Consider the following 24,456-nt stretch of genomic DNA (forward strand, 5'->3'; position numbering starts at 1 on the left):
ATAAGTGTAACAATTAAGCACAGAACTATTTTGAAACAGATGTCCTAGAGATAATGCTACTAGCATTAACAAGTCCTCAGATAACAGAGCTTTTTAAAAATACAGTTGACCAAAACATGAATGAATGAGTGAATGAATTCATTCTTGCAGCCTGTCTTTATTGAGAAACTACTGCACCTCAGGCACTGCTGTCGCTGTTAGAGAAACAATAGATAAGGGGAAATATTTGATAGTTAGGGTTACAGAAATGGCAGACTCCTTGTTAAATAGAAGAGACAGAAAAACAGATGAATAAAGAGGTGTCCAAAGTATTATGATAACGACAGGCACAGGGCACTGTGGGAGCACAGAGAGAAGGCGCCTAACTCAGCATGGAGATCAGTGAAGCTCCCCATCAGAAGTGAAGGATGCACTGCCATCTGTCAACTAAAGAAGCCAGAAAAGTGTGCTCCAAGCAGAAAGAACAGCATGAGTGAACGTGAGAATGGTGACCCAAGTAAGACTGAAGGAGAGAACAAGTAAGTGTGAGATCCAAGTGGTACAAAATGAGGCTGCGTGCGCAGGAGGGGCCAGATGATGATGAGCTTAGCACGCCTTGCTAAGAAATTTTAACTACATCCGAAAGGTGATGAGAACTGCTCTGGATTTTATGCAGGGCTGTGACATGGTCTAATTTGTGTTCCCAGGAGAGCAGGACTCGCATGGAGCACGGATGGGACATAGACAAATCCTGCAGCAGGAAGACCATTAGGTACTAAGACACGGTAGGTTAAAGAAATTTATCAAAGCTTGCACGGAGGAGGCAAGGATGGAGAAGAAACAACAGAGGGTTTGGGCAAGTTCTCACACACGTGGGGCTGGGTCTGCAAGGTTTCTCAGAAAGGGAAGAAAGGCAGAAAGAATTAGCCGGGTTGGGTTCTGCAGGAGGCACTACCCACCTGGAATACATACCTAAATGTCTTAAATAAGTACTTATAGGGTGCAGAGTATACATTTACTACCCCCATAAGAAAAGATGTTGCTTAGAACTCATATTCATTAAAAGGGAATTATCATACTTTACAAATCTGTCTGTGATTGTCAAATCTTGCCCTTTGTATCTCTGGGAAAATCACCAATGGAGATGTACATGTAAACCAGACTTCATTTTTCTCAGCTAAGTCTAGTTCATAGAATCACTTAGTATAGCAAACAATAAGTAACCTATTTTACACATTTTTGCTGAATAAAAACTGCTGGATTAAATTATATTTCAAGTAGCAAAGCAATAAGCCATAAGCCGGGAAAGTTGCAAGATGTTCATATTGGGTACAAAAAAAACAACTTTTCGGGAATATATTTGTCATGAATGTCAGTCAAAGTGCTCTTCTACTATAATAAAAATGTTACTTAGGTATGTCATTCTACTGACTTGGCACCATTTTTTAATTTTAAGCAAAAGCTTATTCCTCACCCATTTCAGGCCCAACTAATGGGGTAATTTTTAAATGATGGGGAAAGAGAGAGAGAATGTGATGGCCTAATTTACATAAATATAGCCTTTGAAAGACTCAAGAATTTAGAGTTGATTTGCCCAGAAACCTCTAGAGCTATCCTTATGAAAGCCTAAATCATTCGAAATGAAATACACTCTAGATCAAGCCTGAACTGGCAGAATTGCTCCATTTGTTTCTATTTTCAAGTTATCTAGGTTGATCTGAAGTTTAAACACATTTTCAAGCTTAATTAAATGAAACACTTAAATTATACAAGCATTTAATACTTAGTTGGAAATTGAAAAACAGATACCATGAAATCCCTAGGTAAAAAGAAAAATCAAGCAACATCTGGTAGTCTCATTTCTCTATCACTTGGAATGGATGTGTTTATAAAGACCCAAATTTTTAAATAACCAAACACTTTTGAAATAATCTTGTAACAACTTTTTGCACAGTATTGCCCATCGGTAGAAAGCCCTGTAGAGCTTTTGCCGAAGAATGCTTTGTGAAGTCATCAGGACCCACACGTGTTCCGATGGTCACTTCTTGGAACCTGGAAACTCTGGGAAGGAAGGAGAGAACCTAACTCCTATCTGGGGCTGTGCCAGGATCCAAAGAGTACTTACTATTGGTATGAGTTTTATAGTGATCCATTTATGAAGGTTTTCCTCCCTGACCTTTAGCGTGCTATTTTCTAGTGATGAAAAGGACAGTGATTTTAATAAGTTATGGAAAAATTATAACACACTGCCTTATACATACTTAATATACATTGCTGAATGAATTAATAAATGAGGGCACCCCTACCCCCAAATAAAGCATAAGAAACAGAGTTTTTAAAATGTGAGAGGCCTTGAAGGTCATCCATCTTGGTATCTCATGGTATCCATATACATCCAGTTTTAGAGATGAATAAACTGAGACCCAGGGACATTAAATGACTTGCCCAAGGTCATACAGTTAATTTAGTAGTGAGAACTAGAGATGCGGCACAAACAAGAAGATATTGTTCACTCACTAGAGAGTCTGCTAACTTATGTATCTTTATATATCACTAAGGCCTCCCTTTAGCCTGCACATTATAGATGCTCGATAAATATCTGTGAAATTCATTCATTCATTCATTCATTCATTCATTCATTCATTCATTCATAGAACCTGCGTCTGAATACCTACTCTGTAGCAGGCATCAGGTATACCATCATTTGGATCATTTTCTCCTCTAGATAAGATGTATTAGATGTATTAATTACAAATACATGTCCTGGACTGACCTACCAGCTCAGGTTGTTGGTTTACTGAATGCTCTGTTTCATGAGATTTGACTATGCTTGTTATAGACATCGACATAACCACAGATGTTCCCTGGTAACTGCAGAAGAATTCAGTTCATTCAAAATTACTAAAATGTTAACTCCACAAACAGCTCACTAAATTCCATGGTGAGCATAAAATAGAATGTTTCTGTTTACCTTCATGTTATTTATGGCATGTGCCCTTTGATGTCTTATATTTTCTTTTATACACCTTACCTTTTTGATTTGGTAAGTTTTCATCCTTGTCCAGTTTCTACCTTTCAAAGATCAGATTCACCCAATTTAACACTATATCATTATGGATATTCTTGCTTAAAGTAACACGGTTTGTATTTGAAACATTACTAAATACTTTTCATGTGGCATCATAGCATTCCACATTGGATCCTTGCGAGATGACTGCAAACAAAGAGGTATGTTACACTTCTTTGCCCTGAGTCATATGCTTCACGCAGATTAACTTGCTGTATCAAACACAGCAGGTCGTCGAATAATGTGAATTCGTTCAACGTTGTTTGGTTATCACATTGATGAGGAAAAAAATTAATTCCTGGCTGGGCCACTATGTGTAGAGTTAGCACGTTCTCGTTCTCCCATGTATGTGTAGGTTTTCTCTGGGTCTTCCAGTTTCCTTTCACATCCCAAAGCTGTGCACATCAGGTGAACTGACGGGTCTAAATCATCCCAGTCTGAGTGAGTGTGAGTGTGGGTGAGAGTGGCCCTGCGATGAAAGGGCATCCTGTGTAGGGTAGGGTCCACCTTGCGTCCTGAGCTGCTGGGAGAGGCTCTGGTCACCTTGAACTGGAATAAGCAGGTTGGAAAATTACTCTCTTACTTGTTTTTATTAATCTTTCCTAAGTGTATGCATAGCTTACATTTATTTCAATGTTTCATATTAGCAGTGTTTGGGGTCTTTATTTAGGAGTTCAGTGATGTTTTCGTGACCAGAAATATCCCACAGGAACTTAAGTCTTCTTTGTATCAATTAGCCTGTGGTAAAATTGGTTTTGTTATATGTTGTTTTGCTTAAAGTCACAGTTTCCAAGAACCTACTGATGATGTTAAGTGAGAACTTACTGTGAAGCTTAATACATTCTAAAACAGAATTATAGATCTGTCAAGATGGTATTAATTACTGTACTTTTATTGCCTAATAATGAGTGGTTCACCTGGAGAGCTTGCTGAAATACATATTACCAAGTGGAAGTAAACCAGGTGTCCATGGATGGATGATGGATAAACAAAATGTGGCATATACATGCAATGGAATATTATTCAGCCTTAAAAAAGAAGGAAATTCTGACACATGCTACAACATGGATGAACCTTGAGACCATTATGCCGAGTGTGATAGGCCAGTCACTAGAAGACAAATACTCAATGATTCGAGTAATTTGAGTTACCTAGAGTAGTCAAATCCACAGAGACAGAAAGAAGAATGGTAATTGCCAGGGGTTGAGGGGAGGTGGTGTAGAGAGTGTTGTTTAATGGGTATAGATTTCAGTTTTGTGAGAAAAAGAGTTCTGGAAATGGATGATGGTAATGGCTGCACAACAATGTGAATGTACTTAACACCACTGAACTGTACACTTAAAAATGATTAGTAAGTTTAATGTTACGTATATTTTATCACAATTGAAAAAACATACGTACACATAGATTGCCAGACTCTATATCAAGTACTGATATAGTAAGTCTGAGATGGGACCTGATCATTTGCATTTCTAACAAGTTCCTAGGTAGTTCTGATGCTGCTGGTTCAGGGTCTGTCCTCTGAGAACCACTGTGGTGAACAAAGTTTATGACAGCTCCAGAATTTCTTTTTTTTTTTTTCTTTTTTTAGAATTTCTATACAAAAGGGTTTGTGGGTAACAATCTGGTTGGAAGAAGGACGAGGACGTTTGCCTTCCCAGTGTTCACAGTAAGCATGCTGTTTTTAGATCACATGTTTACTTGGAGAGACTTTAATGGGAGAGCTGAAGAAACAATAACTAGCTGCTCACACGCCTGAGCTTCCTCTTGGTGACACTGCTGTACCTCTCTAACTGCTCAGGTCATGTTGTAAATTCTAAGTATAAAGGGGAAAATTTAAGAACTTGACATTTTTGCACTTAACGAATACATTCTCCTTTCTCTTATTTTACAATTTTCCTTTTAAATTGGAAAAAGAATAATACACATTTTTAAAAAGAATGTAGGAAAATAAGAAACGTTGGTCAAGTGAAGTGCTATATATTGAGTGTGAAGTATAAACAGAACAGATATTTATTGTTTTGTGCAAGTTAAGCATGAAGCAATGTGATAACTCCTATCAAATTAAAATTCGTAATACTCTCTGGGGTGTGATAGAACAGCAGACTCCTCAGCTGCTGTTGAGAGTGTATACTACCATAAGCACCCTGGAAGGATTTGACCATATATGTCCAATATCCATATCTTTTCCCTAGTAATCCCACTGATAGAGATATATCCTAAAGAAACAAAAGTGTAGAATATAGGATATTTATCACAACATAATCTATACCAGCAAAACCTAGAAACAATCTGAATGTGAAGGTGGAGACCAGTGAGGGGGCAACATTAATTACAGTGTATCCTGATAACAGAATTTGCAGCTACCGAAGATGCCTATGCTTTTGGGACTGCCCCACAACCTTTCCTTTGGAAACCTCAGCTTCCCTTATGCTGTGTGTTTCTGACAGGTACCCCCCCACACACCCCCCCCACACACACACACAGACACACCCTTCTCTGACATAGGAAAAGTGTCATGACTCATTCAGGACCTGAGCCCTTTGATGGGGGGGAGGGGAATGTAATTGCTTGACAACAGAAGGCCTCTTGTCTTGTGAGATTGCAAGCTGTAAGAACAATGAAAAACTGGCCCTAAGGCTGCCAATAAAGAAGCCAACACTGAGGAAAGCAGAGGTGGAATAATGGAGAGAGAAGGATTCTTATCAATATCTTTTGTGTCCCTGGACCCTGCTGTACCTGAAGCGCCATCCTGCCTTTGGACTTCCCATTTATATGAATCAATAAGTGCCTCACATTTTTTTTCTTATTCATAACTAAAATATTCTTGATTAATATGCTGTCATTAAAAGTCTTATTTTATATAAATATATAAGAACACAGATTACATTATTAACTCAATTTAAATACATACACATTTAAGGAACACTAAAATACTTATGAGGTTGTAGCATTATAGATAATAAAAAAAATTCAGTTTCAAGATTCTTCATTAAAAAAAATTTACTGGTGTCTTAGTTCCTTGGCTATTGAATATTCTAAGACAAAAGGTCTGTTACATAAAATATAGGTGTATGTTTCTCTTTAAAAACAAACAAACAAATACTTTATTTTTCAATTACAGTTGGCATTTAATATTATTTTATATTAGTTTCAGGTGTACAGTATAGTGGTTAGACATTTATGTAACTTACTAAGTGATTCCCCCATATGTATTGCATCCACCGGACACCATACAGAGTTATTACAATATTATTAACTATGTTCTTTAAGCTGTACTTTACATCCCCGTGGCTATTTTGTAACTACCAATTTGTACTTCTTAATCCCTTCACCTTTTTCACCCAGTCCCCCAACTCCCCTCCCATCTGGCAACCATCAGTTTGTACTCTGTATCTATGAATTTGTTTCTTTTCTATTTATTCATTTATTCTGCTTTTTAGATTCCACATATAAGTGAAATCATATGGTATTTGTCTTTCTCTGACTTATCTCTTTAGCATAATACCCTCTAGGTTCATCCATGTTGTCACAAATGATAAGATTTCATTCCTTTTTATGGCTGAGTAGTATTGTATATGTGTATCACCTCCTCTTTATTCATTCGTCTTTTGATTGGATCATTTAATCCATTTACATTTAAAGTAACTGTTAACAGGTATGTAGTTATTGTCATTTTATTAATTGTTTTCTGATTGTTTTTGTAGTTTTTCTCTGTTCCCTTTTATTCTCTTGTTTTCTTTCTTTATAATTAAAGTTTATTGGGGTGACAATTGTTAGTAAAGTTACATAGATTTCAGGTGTATAATTCTGTATTACATCATCTATAAATCACATTGTGTGTTCACCACCCAAAGTCAGTTCTCCTTCCATCATATTTGATCCCCTTTACCCTCATATCCCACCCCCCTCCCCTCTTACCCTCTGATAACTACTAAACTATTGTCTGTGTCTATGAGTTTTTGTTTCTCATTTGTTTGTCTTGTTCTTTTGCTGTTTTTTGTTTATATACCACATATCAGTGAAATCATATGGTTCTCTGCTTTTTCAGTCTGACTTATTTCGCTTAGCACTCTTGTTTTCTTCTCTGCATGTTGATGAGTTTCTGTAGTGTTATGTTTGGATTCCTTTCTATTTCTTGTATAGCTCTTGTAGATTTTTGGTTTGTTACCATGTGCTTCATATATACCAACCTATGTTTATAGCAGTCTATTTTAAGTTGATGGTCATTTAAGTTCTAAAATATTCTAAAATCACTACCATTTTTACTTGCCCCCTCCACATTAGGTACATGTTTCACAGATCACTTGGGGAAATGTAAAATGGCATACTCCTGATGGAAGGAAATTTGGCAGTAACTAACAAGATTACACGTGAATTACATGCTGTACCTTTGGCACAGCAATACCTGTTCTAAGAATGTATCTCAAAGATACAGTAGCAAAAATATGAAAAGACATATACACAAGGCTACTAATGGCAGCATATTTATAATAGGAAATGTTTGGAAACAACCTAATTATCCATCAACAGGAGACTGACTGAATAAACTAAGGTATATCCACACAGTTGAACACCATGCGTATATAAAGAGAAATGAGAGAGATCTTGATATGCTGTATTACTTAAAAATCTCTATGATATATAATTTAAGTGAAAAAAGTAATGTGCAAAACAGAAACAGTATGTATAGAGTGCTACCCTTTGTATGATGAAATGAGTGTGTGCACACATGTGCGTGCATGTGTGTATGTTTATTTTTTTGTAAACTAAATAGTGGAAGAATAAACCAAAGACTAACACAAATAATTAGTCATCAGGGAAAAGGAAAATAAAAGCACAGTGAGATATCTACTGGAACAGATAATATTACTAAGACTGAAATTATCAAGTGATGGCAAAGATGAGGGAAAGATGTAACTTATTCACTGCTGCAAGAAGTGTACATTGGAATATCCACTTTTAGAAACTCTTTGGCAATATCTACTAAAGCCTAAACACACACATACCATATGACCTAGGAATTCTACTCTTGAAAATACACTCACCAGAAATACATATATGCATTAAAAACACATAACAAAAATATTCTAAGGGTAAAGCCAAAAACTAGAAATCCTTATCTTCATCAGCAGCAAAATGACGTAAATACATCATTGTATGTATATTATACTTTTAAAATTGTTTAAAAACATACAAATAATTTTATCTGAAGGGAGGGAGGGAGCAGGGTAGATAAAATGGGATGAAAAGCAAGACTTTTCTGAATCTACCTTGTTATATATACAGCTCTGGCTTGGGAATCATGTACATATTTCACATATTCAAAAACAAATTCAATGAAAGGAAGAAAATGTATAGATGCAATTGAGGTAATGAAAACTATGTTTTACCAGGTGTGAAATAATTTCTGATATATATTTAGAGTATAAGAATAGCAGGCTATTCTTTCAGGACTTAGCATAAATCTGAAAATGGATGAAGCCAAGTCCTCTGAAATGCTGATTCTAGTTGTGGTCTAAAAGTTTGAAAAAAAAAAGATGAATGCTAAAAGCTCAAGCCATGGGGAAACAAAGAAGGAAAGTAAAAAAAAAAATGAACAGCTGGAAAAGCACTCGTTATTATCCAAAACAAACAGATGGACTGTGGTGAGGCACGTACTAACCTAACAGCCTTTGGAATTAACAAAAATGTGTTTGGGAAGCTGTAACATCAAGGCAGGCAACTCTGTGAGCTAAGCAGTAAACTCAATGCCCAGACAGAGCCTTCACCCACTTGGCCTTGGGCTGAGTCCGTTATTCAGAATGTTTGCTACAGATCACTGCAGAACTGGGTAACATAGTGAGTGAAGATGGTCAAATGGTTCATATGTTTTTTTTATCATGAACTTCAGCTGCTGCTTCCAACTACTTCATGCTGAAGATTTTCCCAAATGGTTCTAACTTAATGGAGGATGGAGGATGATGGGAAGAAGCCTAGAATCCTCATCTGGAGGAAAGACAAGAAATATAATTGTACAGATGTCTATAATAAGCAATCTGAATCTAATCTGCAGAGAATTCTGACCCCCAGTGGATCTCATATCATAAATGGGGTCAAAAGTTTGGATACCTTTCTATTTGGGGGTTCAAATCCAGCTCTGAAACTTACTAATTTTGTGATCTTGGCCATGCTCCTTAATCTGCTTGGACCTCAACCTTCCTCATCTGCAAAACGATAAGGAACCGTGTTGAGTTGTTCTAAGATTAGAGCAGATAAGGCACATGAAATATTAACACAGTGTGTTTTAAGACCTGCTCACATTACCGTGCTACCACACCATACAGGCGGCCCTTTGTATCCGTGGGTTCTGCATTCGCAGATTCAAGCAACCACTGATTCAACCAAATGCAGATCAAAAATATTCGAAAAAAGAATGTTATCTTGTTGCTGACATGTACTATGTAGTTAGGCCTACGAGGCTGTATCTGTACTGAATATGAACAGACATTTTGTCTTGCCATTATTACCTAAACAATATGACATAGCCTTTACATTGTATTAGGCATTACAGTAATTTAAAGATGATTTAAAGTATACAGGAGGATGTGCATAGATTATATGCAAATACTATGCCACTTTATGTAAAGGATTTGAGCATCTGTACATTTTGGTATCTCTGGTGTCCTGGAACCAGTACCCCCACAAGTACTGAGAGACAACTATATTTTATCTTCATGCATTACTAACTAGAAAAAAAAGTGAGTGGAATGGATTAACATTCACCACCTACTATGTGCTAGATTTCTCACTAGGCATTTAAATAGTATACAATCTTATTTATTTTATTTAATCTTTACAAAACTTTTATGAGGTTGCAAATGAGAAATGATTTCAGTGTCACACAGGTAATGAATGGCAGAACTAGGATTTGAATCCATAGTTCTCTGACTCCAGAAATTATTTTACTATGTCTACAAGGAAGCAATCATCAAGATGAAAAAAGAACCATGTCAGGGGATGGTCGGTGTCTGCCAGGAAAACATTCATCAGTCATTCATAATGTCACTCCCACACACACACACTAAGCAGTAAGCAAAAGGGCTTATACCCTCTTAGAATGGACAGAAACAATTCTATCTGGAAGATGGAGGCAGGTTGGAATGGACAAACTGTGGGCAAGTGAGAGTTGGTGGCCTGGAGAACAGGGCCTGGTACCATAAATGACTGAATGAGGACATTTAGGGTTCTCGGGCACCACAAATCCTCTGGGTGAAGCTGAGGTCAGAATTTAAGGGATCAGGGCTAGCAAAAGGAATTAGGCCAAAGAACATACATTCTAAACCAAAGCTAGGATCATAGAATAAAATATTTAAATTGTCCTGAAAATTCGAGGCAAAACTATCTGTTGATGTAAATATAAGTGGTACGTGGGTTCAAATTGATGTTAAGAGCTCAAGGTCAGCCAGGAGTCATAGGATAACATAGGCATGGACCAGTGCAGTTCAGACTGAGCAATAGAATAAACGAAGAGGCAAGAAAATAAAACTAACCAGGAAAGCACACTCGGCTTTCATTTATGGATCCCAGAACAGTGGCTGTTTGCCTGTAATTCTGGGTTTAGGTAATTAATGTAATAAGAGTAGGTATTGCTTCATGAAACTTTCAATATATGTTCTGGATCACTTTATAAAGTGTATTTTTTACCATGGGCCAAGGCCAAAATATTTTGAAATCTGCTTTAGGGAATGTGGGACTTTCTAGAAAAGTTGACTCTCGTCAGTGGTAGTTAGGGAAGTAAGATACGGTTGTTAAACAAGGAAGACGTATGGTCCTGATATGCTTCAGAGAATGGCCTTACCTTGATAAAATCACCATGTTCCAAGGTCTATTCCACTGTTTTACAGGTAAAGAAATTTGGTTGCTCTTCCCATGAAGAGAGAGTATTGTAGGACAGACTCACTTATTAATTTCCAAAGATAAATATGGTTGCACAAACCTGTTTTGATCATTTGCTCCTTGTGGAAAATATCTGCCTGGGTAGTCAAATGAGAATGTGGCTTGATTCACATTGAATCAGAATAAAGCTAATTAGTTTGATAATGTAAGTGGTAGTGACATCTGGGTGTGAAAACTCTCTATGGTAAATATAACAGCAAGCATTTATGGAGAGCTGATCGCATGTCAGGTGTTGTACTCAACACTTTATATCTCATTTAATCCTCACCCTATGAGACTTTTTTCATTGCAGAGATGTATTGACAAGCAGATGGCATATTGATGTGAATTAGTCAACCTACTTCTTTCTTCTGAACATATGAGAATTCATAACAAATTCTCTCTTTGACACTGCTTTACCAGACTCTCCTAGTCCGGCTTGCTAAAACTGTGTTTCCTACCCTTGCCTAAGCAAGACTCTTAAAGCTACCCAAAGAGTGCCAATAGGCACACAAGCCACAGAAAAACATGGAGAATTTTCTGGAGAATCAATGTTACTTGATGATAAACAATGTCAAATACTTTATACACAATAAACTGGATATTATATGAAGCACAATGCAAAATTTGAATGAACGTTAAGAATAAAACTTGAAGAAATTTCACCTGTAAAATAAAAAATATTGAGATCTCTCTTTTAGGATATTGGTGGAAAAGTTTTAAAAATATAGTCCAAGGGCAACACAAAACAGCTGAATAGACTTAAATTTCCTGAATTATAATCTCATATTTGTCAACCTTCCTACAACACTGCTCAGTTCACCTTGATTGAATTGGGTGTTTTAAATTTTATGAGCCTCGTATTGACAATTAGCTCTTAGGATCATTCCATAGATAGTTAATTTTATCCATTAACATTTTTTTTTCAAAACTAGAATGTATTTTCTTTCTCTGACTGAAAACAGGAATATAAATTTATTACATTAGAAAGTTTTGAAAACATAGAGAAATATAAAGGAAAAATCTTAAGTGCCTTAAGCTTACCAATTGGAAATAAGACTGTTAACATTTTGACAGTCAAATATTTGGTGAGTATATGCTACATGTCCAGCAACTGTTCCAAACTTTGGGGTTACACTGTGAATTAGTCAAAATCCTTGCCCTCAAAGATATTCTATTCTTCATTCTTGTAGAAATAGAGACAGAAATAGAGACACAGATAAAGATAGAGATACAAATACACGTGTATATTTTCATAAGACTGGGATACTACATATATTCTTTTATTAGGTGACTTGACTTGATTTAATAGGATGTTATAAACATGATTTTATTGTATTACATTTTCATCTACACCATAGTTGTTTAAAGCTGCACTGTAATATTTTTAGAGACAGGATATATATTATCTAATAAACCTCCAACTTATTATCAGAGGTTAGGTTGTTTTCAATTTTTCATTCTTACAAACATAGTAAGATGAATATTTTTATAGACAGATTTTGTGTGGATCTGTGATTATTTCCTTTGGATGAATTCTTTTCAAATCAAAATGATCCTCTTTGTGGGTCAAATGTATGCATATTTTCAAGACTTTTGATGCATTACCAAAGTGTTTCCCAGAAGATTTATACCAGTTTATTTTTCCAAAGGAGTTTATGATAATGTCTATTTTTCCATACCCTCAACATCAAGTATTTATTATTAAAAATTTAAACCAATTTTGTAAGAAAATTGATTTCTTGTTTTAATATGCTTTTTTGATTTCTCATGAGGACAAACATTCATTGGCCTCTGTAGTTCATCTTTTGTGAATTGCCTTTTCATGTCTATTCTTTGGCCCTTTTTTCAATTGGGGTGGTTATCTTTTTCTCTCCTATTTGCAAGAGTTTTATTTTTTAAATAAATTATATAATGACTTTTTGTCTCCCACATAGGTACAGCTATTTTTCACAGTTATAACTTGCATTTTAATTTATTCACTGAGTTTTGACCTTGAGGAGTTTTAAAAATTTATGTGGTCATATTTATCAATAATTTCATTTTATAACTTCTGATCTGGTTTGTAGCTTCGAAGGCTTTCTCCCACCTCAATATCTATTACCTTTTGATTCTTTTTAACTCTAAAGAATAACATCACAAAATGTTTTGGACACATTCTGAGTAGCTCCCAGATTTGAGAGAAGCACCAACAATCCTTCAATTTCCAGAAGGAATTGGGGGGAGGGAGGAATGAAAGAGAGAGAGGAGGGGTAGGTAGTGCTTTGAGGAATGCATGTTGCAGTTGTTTCTTCTCAGAAAGCAACTCTAGTCCAGTGGTCTGGGCTAGAGCCCAAGAATTTGCATTTCTGACAAGTTCCAAGGTGAGGCCTGAGGCTGCTCTAGTCTATAATAATAGGGAGAGACACTGGAATTTCTTAATGAGGCAACCAATTTGAATTGATTTATTTCATCCTTTTTCTAATCTAATAACTTGCACTAAGCTAGCACCATGCAAAACGACTTAATTGAAACAAGTACAATCCCTACACTTTGGGAATCAAATTCACTCAAATAATCTCTTTTTCAAAAGTTCCCTGATACATTAAGCTTTAAATTTAAAGAATAATTTGAGCACCTGGGTCCTAGTCTATTGACACTTTCATTAACTTTTACAAATTACCAAGTGTACAAGGTAAATCCTAAAGAACATCGATTCCATCTAGTTTACATTTGTCATTTATCTATTTAATCTAGACCTGGTTATTTATATTTATACTGAATTTTAGATAGTCTTTATATATGATGACTTGAGACTTTGCATGGATTTCAATTTTATTTCTAAATTTATCACCTGATTTTCAACTTTGTATATGGCATCTTTTTTCCAAATAATTTAATGTCACAGATTTTAGTCTGTTGATTACAGTTTCTGTCTTGGTGTGATGGTGTATTTTGTTTTAGTTACTTATATGGTTCAATCCTTTAAAATTTAAATCTTCAGTTCATCTGGAAATTATTTTTGGGGTGGTATTTTAAAAATGTTTTGCCAATTATCTTCATACCCCTTTTTTGAGTGATCCAAACTTTGTCTACCAATTATAAATAACGTTTGCATTCCCAAATTTCCATATATATATGTATATATATATATATATATATATACATATGTACATACACACACACACATAGGACCCAGTCTTATTTTACTATAAGGCCGGGATATAATATAATATAATATAATATAATATAATATAATACCGGGTTTTATTTTAATTTTTGCTCCAAAAGACGCATTAGAGCTGATTGTCTGGCTAGGTCTTATTTTTAGGGAAACACGGTATATATATATATATATATATATATATATATCTTGACTCTTGTGCCATTAGTCTATCCATCTCTTGTTTCTCCAATACTGTGTATTTAAATTACTTTGGTTTTATATTTCAGTTTCTGATATGGCACATTTTTGTTGCCATTATGAATGGGATGCTTTCTTTTTCAGTTTAATTTTCTATTTTGTTATGTCTATGGAAAACTAATTGAATTTTATAAGTTTTGATTAGATCTGACTATCTTTCAAGTCTTTTTAGTTCTATTAGCTCTTTTAGTTGGTAAGATAGAGAGACAATTTCATCACCTGCAAATAACGATAAATTTGTCTCTGCCTTCTAGTATTAATACCATGTCTCTGCTCTTTCTTGTCTGTTGTATTGGCTAGAACTTCCACACCAATGTTTAACAATAGTAGATATAATGGAGACTTTGTCTTCTTTGGGAGTGAAGGTAATCTAATTGAGAGCATTCTTAACTCATAATTGTGCACTAAAGACAATTAGTAAATGACGATTTGCTGTTCTACAACTATTGTGAAAATAACAATTGTCAATAATTACTTTCTTCTCTGAGCAGGCAACTGTATCAGGTATTTTATAGGTTTAATTTATAATGCTTAAAACATCCTGCAAGGTGGGCCTATTATATACCCATTTTGCAGATAAGGAAAGTTTTCATGTATAGAATAACTTACCCAAGGTTACTGAGCTCACAAGTGGTGAATCCAGAAAGAGAACCTAGAGCTTTCTGATTCTAAATTCTTCTTTTGTACCACATTACCTGCATTATATAAATACGATAATGACTTAATTCTGATGTATGTAAATGGATATCTCTGATTGGACTGTTGGTGTAGGTTGCAATGATATACTTTAAGACATTTTAAGTAAGTGTTCAACTTGTGAGAATTACGTATTGACTTACAATAAGATGAATTATAATTATGTCTTAATTTTTAAAAATTGGAATGAGTTAATCAAATAAATGTCAAGTTCCCACAATATGTCAGATAAATAATTATTTACCTAACTGTACCATGTAATCATATAGTGATTGAATTGTGATTAACATTTAATAAATGCATAACTTCTCCCACAAGCAGAATGTCTATAAGTCAAAACTCTGTTTATGACAAGTGATAGAAATCCAACTCAATTTAGCTTAAGTTAAAAAGCATTTTATGAACTTAAGTAACCAGAAAAGTCCAGAAGTGGGGCTGGCCGCACACATGACTAAATCTTCCTTTTCTGAGTCTCTCGAAGTGTTGATTTGAGGAAAGAAAAAAATTATCCTTCTCCCTGTTGTTATATATATATATATATACATACACACACACACACACATACATATATATATTAGTTTCAGGTGTACAAAACAATGTAATAGTTAGACATTTTTACCCCTCACAAAGTGATAACCCGCCTCCCCCAATCTGCTACCTATCTGACATCACACACAGCCGTTACATTTCCACTGTCTCTATTCCTTATTGTAGTATATTTTTAAAAATCCAAAATTTTCTTGATTTAGGTAACAAGTGTATTTCTTGGACCAATCACTGGCTGAGTGGGTGGGGTTCTCTGATTGGCCAGGCCTGGGTCACATGGCCACTTCAGTGACTTCAGAGTATGGGAAAGGTACCATGATTAGCAGCCCCACCAGAATCTAATGTGATGTGTAGTGAGAGAAACATTTCTGCAAAGGAATAGAGGGGCTGTAATATCAGAAGACAGGGGAAGGAATATTGATTAGATAAAATATATCATAATTTGTAAACTCTTGTAAGTCAACAAAGTTTCTTGCACTTAGTTGTAACCCTCATAGCAACTATCAAAGTGATTATCCATGTGGATAGAAGACATTCAAACAATGCATAAATACAAATGATATATACACGCAAATAAGTAAATAGATTGAGAGTCATCCATGAATCTCTGTTGAAACAATTGAATTAGCATAGATGACTTGATTATGTTTTTTCCCTAAGGTAAAAAAATGTGTTTCTATGAATCAAAATGTGTCACTTGGTGGGGCTTCTGAGAGGCAGACTCTGAGACAGTTTAGTGTGTAGTTCAGTATGGAAACTTGGATGAACACCTGTGGAAGGAAGGGGAGGGTAGCAAGGTTGGGCAGAGGGAGAAATCAATGTGGGATGCAGGCCTAAACAACAGTTTCAGATGACAGGGGACTCTGTGCTAAAATGTCCTGTCAGACTTGCCACATTGGGCTGATGCAGCTGGGCCTTTCTATGTCTCCCTTCATCAGTCATTTAATGTGGACCACCCTGGAAAGGGCTTGGGACATGCCTCTGAGCATGTGTGCTTTCTGCAGCTGAGGTGATCCTCAAAGGGCTGATAGCAGGAGGCTTTCTTCTGATAGCTCTCCAGCATCTGGGCAACAAGTCTTTCCCTGAAAGCAGATCTAAGAACTCTGGGTCCACCACATTCTCTAAAGAAGTTGAAGTTATCAGGCAATGAGGAAAAAAATACTAGAGCAAGAAGTTGTATTTAAAAAGTATTTTATTTAATCCTAGTGTTATTCTTTCTTGGGAGGGAATGGATTTACACATAGTGAAACTGAATTGATGCCCTCCATTTCCTTCTTACGTGGTAAATAGCTGTACCACAAACCCACTCTTTCCTTACTCTTTTCTAATATGTTATTTATTTACTATTCTATTTGTGACTTATTTTTTGAAAAGAATAGTTCAGAAAAATTTGCCCTTTTCTGTAATATCATTCTATTGTGACAACAACAACAAAGATAGGCTTTCCACATTGTTAAAATCCATAAACATGGGGAGTTTGAAAATCATGGTGATGAGTCTGAGCTAAATAACATGTTACAGAAAACCCTTAATTGTGGTGACTTGTACTATAATTCATTCTGTTGAGCAGACCCGAGAATTACAAAGCACTCTGTGTATGAAGTGTGGGAATGAGCAGGAGCTGACCTCAACACTGCATAGTTCTGGAGCCTTGGGCAGGTAAACTTAACTCCTCTTCCCTTGTTTTCCTCATTTGTAAAGCGGTATGAGAATAATGGGATATAAAAGGCGTAAAACACTGTCTGCCACATAGATGTGAGCTCAATAGATAGTTGTTATTATTCACTATTACTACCAAAGCAGGATTTTTTTTTTTTTTAAATACCTGGTCTTTCATGTTTATAAACAGCTGATATTTTAAGGAGGAATGAAGTGCCCTGCACTTTCTAGCATGAAGATAACATCACTTAGAATGGGTCATTAAGTTCTTGGATTTTCTTAACAGCTTGCCCTGACCACACACACACACAAACACACCTACTTCCATCTTTGTTCCCAGTTCCCTGATCCTGACCTTCTTTCATTCACTTATATGACAAAAATGGCTTAGGTATCTGCTAGGCAACCTCATGACTTGGTTTTACCCTCATGACTGCTCTCCAGTCTTCTGAAGGAGCCTCCGACTCAGAGTGTTACACTTTGCTTTTATGCTTAATCACTATTAAGACACTTTTTTTTTTTTTTTTTTTTACTGTAATGCCATAAAATTCCTCATAACAATCTCCTTTGCCCTCCAGGACTTCATACGTCTGTCTCTCCAAAGAGGCCAAGACAGCATATACATTCACAGTTAAGAAAATTCTTTTTCCTGTTTCCTGCTTCTTGCGATACCTGAGTAGGTACAAAGGCTATTATTTTTTTAAGCTCATGTATAAATGGGAGAGGAGCAATGTAGAAGCCACTTTTAAATGAGAATCGCAAAGGCTTAATTAGCTATAGAAGCTGGCTGTTGACATGATAAACACAACTAGCTCAGTTAAGGTCCCTGGCTGAAATCTGATTGTCCTTGTAAGAGATCTGAGCTGTAACTTGCATATTCAAGAGTAGTTCACTTCTAAGTAGTAACATTGTCCCCACTTAATTTTCTTTAATTTTAGAAATTTGCCAAGTAACAACTTTACCTGCTTCGATAAATTAGCCCGTGCTATGAGCAGTATTGTGCCAAGTTCTGCAGGCATTGCTGTACTCAGCACCCTGGACTCCTATGCAAGCAAGAAGTGGGTGGGGTGGGGGCGGGAGGTGAAAAGAGTGTGAAGATAAATATTCAAAAACAAATGATGCTGTTATGAAACAGAATAGGAAAAGGCTTATAAGAGATCATCAAAGTGTTACAGGATTCAAAGAATGCAGCTGCCTCTGTTTGGGGGTGGATCAGGAAAGGTTTATAGAAAAGGAGGGAGTGAGATGGGCATAAAAGCTTGGATTTTGACCAGCACAGATGAGGGAAGGCATTTCTACGAAATCAGAGGGTTGCAAACATAAAGGTGCAATGTATGATTGATGTGTAATATTCACACACTGGGAAGTCTTGAAGATCATTGTAAATGATCTTGTGAATGGAGTCCCATAGATGACGAGGAAGCAGGAATGATGTGATTGGTATTTGGCATTTAGGTGCACATGGGATTGGGCAAGGATTGGACCAGAGGAAAGGGACAAGAGGGTCCCTGCCCCTAACACTGAGAAGACGGACTTCAAGGGACTTGGGTGCAGGCTGTATCTATCAGGGAGAGGGTAAAGAGAAGTGAGGAAAGGGAGGAACATGAGAGACCTTCAGGTGGGGATAGAGTAGGGTGGTGGAAGCAATGGATTTTATTTTAGACATGTTCATCGGAGCTGTGAATGACTTATCCAGATGGAGATATTCAACAGGAAGTTGAAAACAGGCCTCAGGGGAGAGTACAACTATAGATATAGATGTGGAAGCATTGGAGAGAGAGCCCTAAGGGTCAAGGAGAGTCTTGAGAGAAACTGTGTGGTTTCTTCTCTTTCAATACTTTCTCCCTCAAAAATCTCTTCCATTCTTAGTGGAACATTTTTATTTTGGAAGTGGGAGGAGATGATGCAACAAGACGACAATGAAGGGGTCATCAGAGAAATAAAAGGAGTTCCTGAGTTGTATAGTATCACGGAAATCGCAGGAAAGGAGAGGTTAAAAAGGTAGCGTTCTAGGGGAAGGGTGAAACTCCTCAAATATTGCAGAGAAGTTGGATTGCTTGAACACTGAGCAAAGACTCTCCTCACGATTCCATTGTGTCTGGTTAAGACTCCTGACATAGCTCTTATCACAAGATGTTTTAATTGCTTATTATTCTCCACCATTAGGTACAGGTAATTTGACATTATTGATTATTTTATCCCCAACATTTATCACAAATAAATGAGTGAATGAATGAATGAATGAATAAACACATGGATGAAAATGTCAGTTGTGATGTAGTTTCAGTAGAGAGGTGGGTGTAGAAGCCAAATTCCAATGCCTCAACTAACTGAATGGTGGTGAAGAGAGTCAGGGAGTTATAGTGAGACAGTTTTTCTTTTGTAAGAAACAAAAAACACCCTAAACACGCAAATTCTTACAATTGCTGGCTTTAATTGTGGTGTTAAAAAAAAAAAAAAAAAGAAATGAACTGCCATTGTGTCAGTGAATGTTCTTTCAGAGAAACAGGAGAAAGTCCTGCTAAGAATGACATTTCTGTTTATTCTGAGATTGTTGACCTAGTGAGTCTTCAGAGAGATTTAGGTTACAATAGAAGCCTCTGACAGGTATCGATGAAAGCTAGATTAAAACAATAATATACACAATCAACTGTGGTCCAACGCCAGTTGGAAAGCTTAAAGCACTGGGAACAGAAATCTTTAGGCAGCCAGGTGAGACTAATCTGGAGAAGCTTTAGGAAGGAGATAAATTTAAGCTGTTTTGAAAGGAGACTATTCTAGTCAATTGGCAAAGAGTCTTAAAGCACAGGATTAGTATTTTAATTTGATTACTTGAGGTAATTTGGAGACACCTCAATGTTCTGAGAAGACTTGGTATAAATGTTGTTTGGAAGATGATTCATTTCAGCAGTTCTTAACTCTGGCTGCATATTAGAATTACCTGGAAAGCTTTGAGAAATCACGGTGTCCAGGCTGCATCCCAGAACAATCACATCTAGAGGTGAGACCCAGCATCAGTGTTTTCTTTTTGTTTTTTAAAGTTCTCTGGATGATTCCAAAAAGCAGCCAAAAGTGAGGAGCACTGCTCTAAGTGTAAGAGAAATTGCAAGCAAGCAAGCAAGCAAGCAAGAGAGACTTGAATTAGAAAGGTTAGCAAGGAGGCTGGAAATTGGAGTCTGACCTAGCTTTGAGAACAGAGATAAAAGGGGTGAAGCTAAATAAAGTATCCTGCAGAAAAGCTTGGTTGGACTTTGTGATGCATGTCAGTTGCAATTTTTCATAAAGCTATATTCCGGGACCATCACTGCTCTTATGATGATGGATTCGTTGGAAAATGAACAGGTAGGACTTGCTGTGCTAAAATTTAGGGCTTTTACTATTAGTGCTCCATACTATTAAATGCTCCATTTCTGAAGTAGCAAGGCAAGTCAGAAGAGGAAACAAAATCATATTAAAAGTAGGTAAGCTTTTGTTGATGTTTGAAAGAGGAAATACAGCCAATGATGGATGCTCCAGAATTAAGATTCAACATTCGGACTTTAAATTGAGTTATGATTAGGAGATATTGGGCTGTGATAAAAGGATGATCCCTTAAGAACCATAACCTTGAAGGAAATGAAAAGTCAGATCATTAAGAACACTGAAGAGAAGGATTCCCCATCATTTCCAATCATAACATTCCCCTCTCCTGGAATGAAGAATTTGTAACAGGTATGGGAAATGGATGGGTGGTGTCTCAGAAATGATGACCTCTCAGAAAGATGGGCTGGCAAGCAATGATGAGAGTCCCAATGTTCCTGTTAGACCACTTTAAATTTATTCTGGCATGTCCCATCTTTAAAGTTTAGAGGAAGGGTGGAATGTCATCAAGTGACACTATTATTTGTAAAAAGAAGTAGTGTTTTATAATATAACCTGTATATGGGTATTTGATAAAATATAGACACTGCAAGGAACACTTCACCGGCCAGAGCACCCTGAAGAGAAGCAATTGAAGACAGTTGTGATTTTGTTCAAATCATTTGGCTCTGAGGATGAGGCCGAGTCTTACAACCATGATAAGCCTCCAGCTAATAGCCGCTGTCATTTTTTGGAGAACAGACTTGGAACTGTAAATGAAAGATAATTGTTCCTATAGTCCTGCTCCCAAATGCTGTGTCCCTGGCACAGGAATATGGGAGCTGGCAGGGCTGGTCCTAGCTATAAGTCAGGGAGGTCTACATGTTGTGATTTGAGGGGCCAAGACTCTTCTACCTCTCCCTCCCCTAAACTTCCTCAGTTAACTTCATCCTATTTGCAAGGTATGGGGGTAGGAGATTAGGACCTTGTTTCCAGAAGACCCTTGAGAAAATAAAAGTCCACTATAAAGGGTTAGGAACACACCCACTCTCCCTCAGGGTACTAGCTGTGTAGGAGGGGCCTGCAGTGAGGTTGGGAGTCAGAAGAGAATACAAGTTCACAGGCCTGAGCGAGGTTCAGCAGGAATGAGCCACTGGGTATCCTGTGGAAAGCAAATGGGCCTGGAAAACAAGGAGGAAAAAGAAGACCTGAAAGGTGTGCCGATTCTCTGAGAAGAGAAACCTCATTCTTCCACTCTGCCTCTGCCTTGCCTCACTCTTGGGCACACAGCCCACTCACTTCATTTTATCCAGCTGACCTGACTATGGGGGTGTGTACAACACGCGCCCAACCTTACTCTGTACCCCTTAGTACCGTTAGGTCTCCTTAAATGCTTCTAATTTCCCTTCCTTGGCTTTGTTGTTCCAGGAAAAGAGCTTCTAAATTAATACTGTACAAACTCCCCCTGAATGTTGGTTTGTAAAATTAATGATCCTAATGGAAAAGTAAACTAATCTTTGACGCTTGGTTGAGGCTAAGGAGAAAAATCACTGTTTTGGGGACTGGGCCTTCTTAATACACCTCATCCATAGTATTCGCTCCTTCCCTCCTGTGCTAACCACTCTCACAGAGAGGGGGGACAATATAGCTTGAAACTCCATCACTGAATCCAATGGGCCATGATGCAATCGCTCATTCTGCAGACATTTATCAAATGCCTGGTTTATGCAGGACTGTGCCTGCCACATGCCCATGAAAAGCCAGGAAAGGCTGCAGACTGGAGGTCACCTGATGTGATATTCCTCCCAGGTCAAGTGTTAACTTGCATTTTGTACCTGCACAATTTGAAAAGACTTCAGTAAACATTTTGTAAAATTTAAATAACATCCTCATAGTTTCTTCGAGTTTAGGAAGAAACAGCTTTTTGGAAACCCATCTCAGGTGCGAGGGTTCACAGAGATCTTTTTGGATTAGGTAGATGTTACAGGAATTCCAAGTTCTCTCATTGCCTTGCTGTGTTTTTCTAGCCAGAGCCTCTGCTGCACTGCATCGCTCCGTTCCTTTCAACTGAAAAATTAAATCTGCACTCCTGTCAAAATGTGCCATCTGCACACCGGACACTCATCACAGTTCACCATACTCTAGGCAGAGTCAAGGTGAAAGGATGGCACGGTCCCCCCTTCTGAGGTCTGGGAAGGCCAGATGTTTTGGAGTTGCTGAACAACTGGTGTCCTGGGAGTGTCCGGCAAAGCCGGCTCGGGGAGTTCGGGGCTATGAAAAGAGCCAGTGTCCGTCCATTTCCTCGGGTGTGAATCACCCTCCCTGGTTGGCTCTTTGGAAGAAGATTCATGAAGGACATCGTCAGCGCCGTAGAACCTGCCAAATATACATTAAAACCAGGAGGTCTGTGAAGGGGGAGAAAGGTGATTTCCCGGAGCCTTTTCTTCCAGCTATATTTATCCTTCGTGCCCCAAGACTGTGTTCTTTGAATGTAAACTCTTGGAAAGGGCAGGGAAGAGCCTCTTTTATGCCCCCTGAAGTATCTTGCCCATCAGTAAACGCTGAATGACAGCGGCAATTTCGGCCCGGAAGACCGGGCGCGGAATGGGTCTGGCTGAGCTCCTCGCCGACGCGGCTCGGGGCCAGGACCCAGGAGCGCCCGGCGGAGGCCGCAGGCTGCGCAGTCAGGCCCGGGCGCCGGGGGCGCCGTCTGCGGACGCTCGGAGCGGGGCTCCACCTGGCCGCCGCGCCGCGGCTGGAGGGGCGGGGCCGGGCTTCCCGGAGGCGGTGGCGCCTCCTCGCGCCCGAGCGCGCGCTCCCCAGCGTCCGGCGCACGCGCGAGGCCGGGAGGGAGGGAGGGAGCGCGCCCCGGCGGCAGCGGCGGCGGGGGGAGAAGAAGGAGAAGGAGGAGGGCGGCTGAGGGGAGGCTGGCCGCGCGCGCTGTGGCTGCGCGGGCGACCGGAGCCGAGGCGGAGTGGGGAGCGAGCGAGGGGCGGAGGGAGAGGGAGGCGGAGAGGACTGAGAGCCGCATTTCCAATTCCCAACTCCGAGCCCCGAGTTTGTAGATGGGGCTGCTCGGCGGCTCCTGCGGCTGAAGGAGAGCAGCGGCGGCGGCGCGGAGGCGGCCGAGGTGCGAGCCGGTGAGTTGCCTGGGGCCCCACGTCGCTCGGGTAACGGTCTGGCTGAGCGCCGGGGTCGGACGCGGGGCGCCCTGTTGCTGGTCGCCGCACGCCACGCGGGGACCGGGGCCCGCCCCGCCCCCTCCGCACCTGGGCTCGGGCGGGCGGGGGCCGGGGGAGGCGGGGGCGGGGAGGGCTGCTGGGCGCTCCCGGCCCAGCCCGCGCGGAGCCGGCGCCTTCTCCGGGCCCCTGGCTCCAGGGCTGCAGGCGGGCGGGCCGGAGCGCGGCAACGTGTCTGGCCCATGCTGCCGGCAGCCACGCCGCGCCGGCTCTCCCCACGCGCTCCCCGGCGCGGCGCGGGCTCGGGCAGGGCGGGGGCTGGGGGCGCGGGGGCCGGCACCCTCTGCGGTGTGGAAGCATGAATGGGGAACCGCGCCGGGGCGGGAGTGGCCGTGACTGACACCTTCGGGGTCAGTCCGGAGAGGGGGCGATTCCGTCAGCGTCTTGCTGGCTCCCGAGCTCCGAGTTTTTGGGGGAGGAGGCTTTTTGCAACTACTGCTACTTCCGAGGCACGAGACTCCAGTTGTTTGGCCAAAGTGGTTGTGGGCCGAGCACACGCCACTCCGGAGGCGTTCGCTGCTGAGGCGGTGCTTTCCGATCCTGGGTCCATTTATCTGGAAGCTGGAAGGTGCTGGGGCTTTTTTTTTTTTGCTGGGTGAAGGGCCAGGAGG

The 24,456-nt window shown here is 39.1% G+C and overlaps 1 protein-coding gene across 9 annotated transcripts in view; it reads left to right on the top strand.

Moving 5' to 3' along the window:
* Nucleotides 1–686: 686 nt before the first annotated feature.
* PALS2 (protein associated with LIN7 2, MAGUK p55 family member) overlaps nt 687–24,456 on the top strand; it is a 123,268-nt gene continuing 99,498 nt past the window's right edge. For 2 of the 9 annotated variants that reach the window (XM_074340872.1, XM_074340871.1), the window contains exon 1: nt 23,608–23,746. Coding sequence is in view for 1 of the 9 variants with exons in the window: in XM_074340868.1 (XP_074196969.1) it covers nt 1,977–2,109 (133 nt within the window). In the remaining 8 variants the exon portion in view is untranslated. Of the gene's footprint in view, nt 765–1,933; nt 2,110–23,487; nt 23,747–24,173; nt 24,414–24,456 lie in introns of those variants that run through there. The other 7 variants (XM_074340873.1, XM_019726112.2, XM_074340868.1 and 4 more) reach the window with 6 other exon arrangements.

The sequence above is a fragment of the Rhinolophus sinicus genome, linkage group LG09 (assembly GCF_036562045.2).
Source record: "Rhinolophus sinicus isolate RSC01 linkage group LG09, ASM3656204v1, whole genome shotgun sequence".
NCBI lineage: Eukaryota > Metazoa > Chordata > Mammalia > Chiroptera > Rhinolophidae > Rhinolophus > Rhinolophus sinicus.